Source organism: Lytechinus variegatus, chromosome 9 (assembly GCF_018143015.1).
Source record: "Lytechinus variegatus isolate NC3 chromosome 9, Lvar_3.0, whole genome shotgun sequence".
In the NCBI taxonomy this organism is placed as follows: domain Eukaryota; kingdom Metazoa; phylum Echinodermata; class Echinoidea; order Temnopleuroida; family Toxopneustidae; genus Lytechinus; species Lytechinus variegatus.
Window position 1 is genome coordinate 36,442,900 of NC_054748.1, and position 9,586 is coordinate 36,452,485.

At 34.8% G+C, this 9,586-nt stretch overlaps 1 protein-coding gene across 1 annotated transcript; it reads right to left on the minus strand.

Moving 5' to 3' along the window:
- Positions 1 to 384: 384 nt before the first annotated feature.
- LOC121422013 (adhesion G-protein coupled receptor D1-like) lies at positions 385 to 2,652 on the minus strand. The gene is made up of 5 exons (XM_041616816.1): positions 2,570 to 2,652; positions 2,145 to 2,211; positions 1,713 to 1,801; positions 1,118 to 1,264; positions 385 to 484 (listed from the first exon to the last, which is right to left on the minus strand). The coding sequence occupies exons 1-5, from the start codon at positions 2,650 to 2,652 to the stop codon at positions 385 to 387; spliced, it is 486 nt and encodes a 161-aa protein (XP_041472750.1).
- Between the last annotated feature and the right edge of the window lie 6,934 nt (positions 2,653 to 9,586).

A 9,586-nucleotide genomic window follows, 5' to 3' on the forward strand; every position in this document is an offset into this window, starting at 1 on the left:
CCTCTGGTCGTCGGCTTTACCTTATTTGGTTTAGTACGACCCCACCTTCTACACCTCGCGCCGCTCAAATCGGACTCTAAACACGAAGTGTTGGGGCAAAAAGGACATCCTTTATAAAACATTTTAATTTTGTTTTATCATCCCCTCAAATTCTACCCTAAACACGTAATTTTCCTAGCGAAATAGATACCCTTTTTTCATTATTTTTGTGTTTTTGACACCCTTATCACGTTACGTACGTAATGTGCCCTATCGTGAAAAAGACATCCTTTTTACGTGTTTTTTGGTCGCGCATGGTATCCACTCGTCAATGTAAGTGCCCCCCCCCCCGGGGGCGTAACTGTAGCATTGAACTGGATTTGTAGCTCTCTTATTTCATGGGAATCACGGTTGTTGAGGTGGCACCGCTGCTTGAAGGATTAGTGCGCCCTCTGCTGTTTGAGAATGGATCAACTTTCCGTCTCTTGGAAACCTTGGAGCGAAACTAAATTCAGAAGAAAATGGAAGAAAATTTAATGTTTCGTTATAGGTGTAATTAAATGAGAGGCGGTTTGAATAAAAAAAAATATCGTTAAATGTTACCGCAGTTACTTTCTATTAAAAAACAAATCCGGTAAAGATGAAAATTGATTTGAAAATAATAAATATTGATCCTTACCTCTTTATTTCCAACAGTGTGGATCAAGAATATCATCAGGCCCTGGAAAGATATTTGATATATATAAATTCATATGAAAGTTTCAAAATCTACCGAAAATAGTAAAACGACAACAGAATATTATGTAGTGTTTGTTGCAAAAAGAAGTTGGCCCCGTATTGCGAACCACGGCATTTATATTCGGTTTAAACTTGTGCATGGCTGACTATGGAAAGATTAAGGGTATAAGACCTTAGATACACAATGAGGTTCAATTTTCTTATTTTCATCACTAAGTTGTTACGAAATATTTAAACAACAATTATAAGGCCTTTTAGTTTTAAAGGAACGAGAAGTACAATTTGGGTCAACGGTGAATTCTTGTGAGCATAAGTCCCATCGTAGAAAGAATCAAAATTAAACAAAAAATGAAACAAGATGAAATTACGAATGATTTTTTTAAGAGTTGTAGTTGCTTACAGCTCTTTCTGATTGCTCACCTGGAAACTCGTCAATGCTGTGAAGAGATAGTCGAATACGAGGGTGTCTCCGTTGATAGCCAGAACTCCAAACACCCAGGGCGCCCCCATGATAGGAATGAAGACAAGGAGGGTTTTCGCAGTAGTTCTAGAACGCATGGTTGAAATCAAAAAGATATGTTACTTCCGGTTGGATGAAAATAGGATGAACATGATGAATGTTGATGAGTGATTATGATGTGAGGATGATGATGATGATAATGATGGTAGTGGTGGTTATGGTGGTGATAATGACGATGATTGTGATGATGACGATAATTATGATGATGATGATGATGACGGTGATGATGATTATTTACAAATAATAAGTAGGTTTATTATACTGCAGTTGATCGAGGTTGTCGATGGTGATGATGAAGATGGTGACAATGATGATAATAATGATGGCGATAGTGAAGGTGATTGTGGTGATGATTATATTAACGAATATTGTGTAGAACAATTATTTACTTCAGTTGATCAAGGGTCTCGATGGTGATGATAACGAGGACGACGACGACAATTTTATTGATAAACCGACATAAATCTGTACTTACTTTGCTTTAGACACCTCGATTTTTGTTATATCTCGATCGATGATTCTTCTGATTTCTCGAAGAACGATGCCCAACAGAATGGTGTTGATCTGTTTCATATCAGAAAAGTGAAACACAGCAGTAATTTACATTGATGGTCAATGGAATACATGTATCTTACAAAAGATGAATATAAGTACATTTTGAAGAAAAAAAAGGTTATTTCATACCATTAATAATCATAGGCGGCGGAAGCGGACAGGTCGCCCCAGAATTTGAGGTGGGGGACGGTCCCCCCCCCAAAAAAAAAATTTAGTTGATAACTTTTTTTTTTTTGCTTGTCAATTTTTTTTACATGTGTCCATCACAAAATTTCAGGTATACCCCCCTAATTTTTTTGGCTTCCGCCGCCAATGTTACTAATCATTCAACAGACTTGTGATCAGTACTTACAACAATAACGGCCAATGCAGGTCCAACGAATGCATAGATGGCCCCTCCCGCCGTCGATAGCCAACAACTGCAAATAAGAATGGGACATGATGTAGTGTTTAAGTGTAAAGGACGTGTGGTGTGATAGAGTGTCTAAAAATTGCAGTTTCGGGGATCAAATCCCAACCCGACACTAAATTTCTCTCCACTTGTGCGTACCAATGCGTATCGTGGTATGTGAATCAACCCTTGTAAAATGCACAATTCGAGAGCTGATTTCAAGGTAGCAGGTATTTAGGAGAAATATATACACCTAACTGAACATTAAATTTTGCATGTGGGAACGCTACGGCACTCTGCCCTCCTGTTTTTCTTGACATTATTCAGACAGCCGAGGTGTATTCTAACGAACTCGGGGGCGTTAACACTTTGTTGATGCCCTCTACGTTCCTTGGTATGTACCTCTTATTTCAGAAACATTTCCCGTGTCGAAATTATTAGTGAATGTTAGGAGTTGGTATTCCGCCATGCTCAAGTGAATTTTCATTGCACTTGAATTCAACATCATCCCACAAGATACACAAAGGAGAAGTAGAACACACATTTTCATCGAATTTCTGGCACTTCTGTTGTCTTTTCGAAAGTTTTAATATATACGTTTTGAAGGTCATACGAATCAGCAGCCTTAATTATCATACCAAAATGAAAATTATAGGCTAATTTATATTCTAAGACCAGCAATTCATAACGCAATTAGAATGTTGGTCAGCTCGAAAGGCTGGGAAACGTAACTGTACTCACAAGTTTTCACTCGGTATGTGGTCAAAAGAAATGCCGAGCGAAATGACTACAAGAACAACCGGCACACCTGTTGATATGTGTGAGAAAGGGAACGACAGAAGATTAGCATTTAATCATTTGAAAATATAAATTTAGGTTTATACAATAAATTATTTCGTAAAGATTTACTACTTTTCATCTTTAAAAGGCAAATTAAAAGAACCTATCATAAATTGGTGCGCACGCACACACACACACACATACACCCTCATATACTATCGCACAATTCCCATTGCCCACAATATAGGGCCTACACATGTATGTATAATGAACATCAATTTAGAGCACTCGCATATAGCCAAACATCAATGAGTAAAAATGACTGCTTCCGTCAATGAAAATGTGAGAATGTATTTATGATCGAATGAATGAATGAACAATAAATGAATAAGTATATTAATGAATAAATGGATAAATTTTAAACCATTAATATATCATTTCATAAATAAGTGAATTCATAAATGAACGAATTGATAAATGAGCGAATAAAGGAATAAACAAATAAACTGAACAAAAAATAAATAGGTGGAACATGGATAAGGACATTTCTTCCTTGTTTGTTTTTTTGCTTTGACTTACCCCATCCAGCAATGACGTAATAGCTAATATTAACACGTGATGAAAAGACAAGTACCACGTGACGGTAAAGATAGACTGATTCGATCAACATCCATGAGAAGCTCGCTGTCATGAAATATTGAATTACTATGGCAACCACTTTGCATCCGACCTGAGGGCAAATCAATGAAAATTGAGAAAATGTAATGGTGTGAGGATTTGGATAATTTGGATAGATAAAAGGAAATATATGACTCGAGAGATTCGGCATATCTTAGAGAAATATTTAAAAAAAAGGAAGGAAACCTACATAAAAAAAGGTCAGTGTCCCTCAGTGAATAGTGTGTTCATAGAGTGTTCACAGTGTTCACAGTGTATTCACAGTGTGTTCACAGTGCATTTACAGTGTTTACAGAGTATTCACAGTGTATTTACAGTGTTTATAGAGTATTCACAGTGTATTTACAGTGTTTACAGAGTATTCACAGTGTATTTACAGTGTTTACAGAGTATTCACAGTGCATTTACAGTGTTCACAGAGTATTCACAGTGTATTTACAGTGTTTACAGAGTATTCACAGTGTATTTACAGTGTATTTACAGTGTATTCACAGTGTTTACAGAGTATTCACAGTGTATTTACAGTGTTTACAGAGTATTCACAGTGTATTTACAGTGTTTACAGAGTATTCACAGTGTATTTACAGTGTTTACAGAGTATTCACAGTGTATTTACAGTGTTTATAGAGTATTCACAGTGTATTTACAGTGTTTATAGAGTATTCACAGTGTATTTACAGTGTTTACAGAGTATTCACAGTGTATTTACAGTGTTTACAGAGTATTCACAGTGCATTTACAGTGTTCACAGTGTGTTCACAGTGTATTTACAGTGTTTAAAGAGTATTCACAGTGTATTTACAGTGTATTTACAGTGTATTCACAGTGTTTACAGAGTATTCACAGTGTATTTACAGTGTTTACAGAGTATTCAAAGTGTATTTACAGTGTTTACAGAGTATTCACAGTGTATTTACAGTGTTTATAGAGTATTCACAGTGTATTTACAGTGTTTACAGAGTATTCACAGTGTATTTACAGTGTTTACAGAGTATTCACAGTGCATTTACAGTGTTTACAGAGTATTCACAGTGTATTTACAGTGTTTAAAGAGTATTCACAGTGTATTTACAGTGTATTTACAGTGTATTCACAGTGTATTTACAGTGTTTACAGAGTATTCACAGTGCATTTACAGTGTTTACAGAGTATTCACAGTGTATTTACAGTGTTTACAGAGTATTCACAGTGTATTTACAGTGTTTATAGAGTATTCACAGTGTATTTACAGTGTTTACAGAGTATTCACAGTGTATTTACAGTGTTTATAGAGTATTCACAGTGTATTAACAGTGTTTCAGAGTATTCACAGTGTTTACAGAATATTCACAGTGTATTTACAGTGTGTACAGAGTATTCACAGTGTATTTACAGTGTTTACAGAGTATTCACAGTGCATTTACAGTGTATTTACAGTGTTTACAGAGTATTCACAGTGTATTTACAGTGTTTAAAGAGTATTCACAGTGTATTTACAGTGTTCACAGAGTATTCACAGTGTATTTACAGTGTTCACAGAGTATTCACAGTGTATTTACAGTGTTCACAGAGTATTCACAGTGTATTTACAGTGTTCACAGAGTATTCACAGTGTATTTACAGTGTTCACAGTGTGTTCACAATATATTTACAGTGTGTTCACAGAGTATTCACAGTGTATTTACAGTGTTCACAGAGTATTCACAGTGTATTTACAGTGTTCACAGAGTATTCACAGTGTATTTACAGTGTTCACAGAGTATTCACAGTGCATTTACAGTGTTCACAGTGCATTTACAGTGTTTACAGAGTATTCACAGTGTATTTACAGTGTTTACAGAGTATTCACAGTGTATTTACAGTGTTTACAGAGTATTCACAGTGTATTTACAGTGTTTACAGAGTATTCACAGTGTATTTACAGTGTTTACAGAGTATTCACAGTGTATTTACAGTGTTTACAGAGTATTCACAGTGTATTTACAGTGTTTACAGAGTATTCACAGTGCATTTACAGTGTTTACAGAGTATTCACAGTGTATTTACAGTGTTTACAGAGTATTCACAGTGTATTTACAGTGTTCACAGAGTATTCACAGTGTATTTACAGTGTTTACAGAGTATTCACAGTGTATTTACAGTGTTTACAGAGTATTCACAGTGTATTTACAGTGTTTACAGAGTATTCACAGTGTATTTACAGTGTTTACAGAGTATTCACAGTGTATTTACAGTGTTTACAGAGTATTCACAGTGTATTTACAGTGTTTACAGAGTATTCACAGTGCATTTACAGTGTTTACAGAGTATTCACAGTGTATTTACAGTGTTTATAGAGTATTCACAGTGCATTTACAGTGTTTACAGAGTATTCACAGCGTATTTACAGTGTTTACAGAGTGTTCACAGTGCATTTACAGTGTTCACAGTGCATTTACAGTGTTTACAGAGTATTCACAGTGTATTTACAGTGTTTACAGAGTATTCACAGTGTATTTACAGTGTTTACAGAGTATTCACAGTGCATTTACAGTGTTTACAGAGTATTCACAGTGTATTTACAGTGTTTACAGAGTATTCACAGTGTATTTACAGTGTTCACAGAGTATTCACAGTGTATTTACAGTGTTTACAGAGTATTCACAGTGTATTTACAGTGTTTACAGAGTATTCACAGTGTATTTACAGTGTTTACAGAGTATTCACAGTGTATTTACAGTGTTTACAGAGTATTCACAGTGTATTTACAGTGTTTATAGAGTATTCACAGTGCATTTACAGTGTTTACAGAGTATTCACAGTGTATTTACAGTGTTTACAGAGTATTCACAGTGTATTTACAGTGTTTAAAGAGTATTCACAGTGCATTTACAGTGTTTACAGAGTATTCACAGTGTATTTACAGTGTTTAAAGAGTATCCACAGTGTATTTACAGTGTTTATAGAGTATTTACAGTGTATTTACAGTGTTTACAGAGTATTCACAGTGCATTTACAGTGTTTACAGAGTATTCACAGTGTATTTACAGTGTTTACAGAGTATTCACAGTGTATTTACAGTGTTTAAAGAGTATTCACAGTGCATTTACAGTGTTCACAGAGTATTCACAGTGCATTTACAGTGTTCACAGAGTGTTCACAGTGTATTTACAGTGTTTACAGAGTATTCACAGTGTATTTACAGTGTTTACAGAGTATTCACAGTGCATTTACAGTGTTTACAGAGTATTCACAGTGTATTTACAGTGTTTACAGAGTATTCACAGTGTTTACAGAGTATTCACAGTGTATTTACAGTGTTTACAGAGTATTCACAGTGTATTTACAGTGTTTACAGAGTATTCACAGTGTATTTACAGTGTTTACAGAGTATTCACAGTGTATTTACAGTGTTTACAGAGTATTCACAGTGCATTTACAGTGTTTACAGAGTATTCACAGTGTATTTACAGTGTTTACAGAGTATTCACAGTGTATTTACAGTGTTTAAAGAGTATTCACAGTGTATTTACAGTGTTCACAGAGTATTCACAGTGTATTTACAGTGTTTACAGAGTATTCACAGTGTATTTACAGTGTTTACAGAGTATTCACAGTGTATTTACAGTGTTTACAGAGTATTCACAGTGTATTTACAGTGTTTACAGAGTATTCACAGTGTATTTACAGTGTTTACAGAGTATTCACAGTGCATTTACAGTGTTTACAGAGTATTCACAGTGTATTTACAGTGTTTACAGAGTATTCACAGTGTATTTACAGTGTTTAAAGAGTATTCACAGTGCATTTACAGTGTTTACAGAGTATTCACAGTGAATTTACAGTGTTTACAGAGTATTCACAGTGTATTTACAGTGTTTAAAGAGTATTCACAGTGTATTTACAGTGTTTACAGAGTATTCACAGTGTATTTACAGTGTTTACAGAGTATTCACAGTGCATTTACAGTGTTTACAGAGTATTCACAGTGTATTTACAGTGTTTACAGAGTATTCACAGTGCATTTACAGTGTTTACAGAGTATTCACAGTGTATTTACAGTGTTTACAGAGTATTCACAGTGTATTTACAGTGTTTAAAGAGTATTCACAGTGCATTTACAGTGTTTACAGAGTATTCACAGTGTATTTACAGTGTTTACAGAGTATTCACAGTGTATTTACAGTGTTTACAGAGTATTCACAGTGTATTTACAGTGTTTACAGAGTATTCACAGTGTATTTACAGTGTTTAAAGAGTATTCACAGTGCATTTACAGTGTTTAAAGAGTATTCACAGTGCATTTACAGTGTTCACAGAGTATTCACAGTGTATTTACAGTGTTTACAGAGTATTCACAGTGCATTTACAGTGTTTACAGAGTATTCACAGTGTATTTACAGTGTTTACAGAGTATTCACAGTGTATTTACAGTGTTTAAAGAGTATTCACAGTGCATTTACAGTGTTTACAGAGTATTCACAGTGTATTTACAGTGTTTACAGAGTATTCACAGTGTATTTACAGTGTTTACAGAGTGTTCACAATATATTTACAGTGTATTCACAGTGTGTTCACAGTGCATTTACAGTGTTTAAAGAGTATTCACAGTGCATTTACAGTGTTTACAGAGTATTCACAGTGTATTTACAGTGTTTACAGAGTATTCACAGTGCATTTACAGTGTTTACAGAGTATTCACAGTGTATTTACAGTGTTTACAGAGTATTCACAGTGTATTTACAGTGTTTACAGAGTATTCACAGTGTATTTACAGTGTTTACAGAGTATTCACAGTGTATTTACACTGTTTAAAGAGTATTCACAGTGCATTTACAGTGTTTACAGAGTATTCACAGTGAATTTACAGTGTTTACAGAGTATTTACAGTGTATTTACAGTGTTTACAGAGTATTCACAGTGTATTTACAGTGTTTACAGAGTATTCACAGTGTATTTACAGTGTTTAAAGAGTATTCACAGTGTATTTACAGTGTTTAAAGAGTATTCACAGTGTATTTACAGAGTATTCACAGTGAATTTACAGTGTTCACAGAGTATTCACGGTGTATTTACAGTGTTTACAGAGTATTCACAGTGCATTTACAGTGTTCACAGAGTATTCACAGTGTATTTACAGTGTTCACAGAGTATTCACAGTGCATTTACAGTGTTTAACGAGTATTCACAGTGCATTTACAGTGTTTACAGAGTATTCACAGTGTATTTACAGTGTTTACAGAGTATTCACAGTGCATTTACAGTGTTTAACGAGTATTCACAGTGCATTTACAGTGTTTACAGAGTATTCACAGTGTATTTACAGTGTTTACAGAGTATTCACAGTGTATTTACAGTGTTTACAGAGTATTCACAGTGTATTTACAGTGTTTACAGAGTATTCACAGTGCATTTACAGTGTTCACAGAGTATTCACAGTGTATTTACAGTGTTCACAGAGTATTCACAGTGTATTTACAGTGTTCACAGTGTGTTCACAATATATTTACAGTGTGTTCACAGTATGTTCACAGTGTTCACCGTGTGTTCATAGTGCATTCACACAGTGTTCACAGTGCATTCACAGAGTGTTCACAGTGTATACACAATGTGCTCACAGTGTATTCACAGAGTGGTCACAGTGCATACACAGTGTTCACACTGTATTCACAGTGTTTACAGTGTGTTCACAGTGTATTCACAGAGTAGTCACAGTGTGTTTATTGTGTTTTTACCGTTTATTCAAAGTATTTCACAGTGTATTCACAGTGTGTTCAATGTGTCCCACTGTGTATTTGCAGTGTATTCACAGCTGAGCAGTAGTCCCTAATCATTAAAAGAATGTATTTAATTGCAGAAAACCTGAACGTCATTGCCAACTATCTTCATCATCAGAAAACATTATTCTTAGTGTCAGATATATCATTATAAGCTTTATCTTTATTGTTGTGTTCTTTTTTACCTTATTTTCTGTTCGATCTATTCCA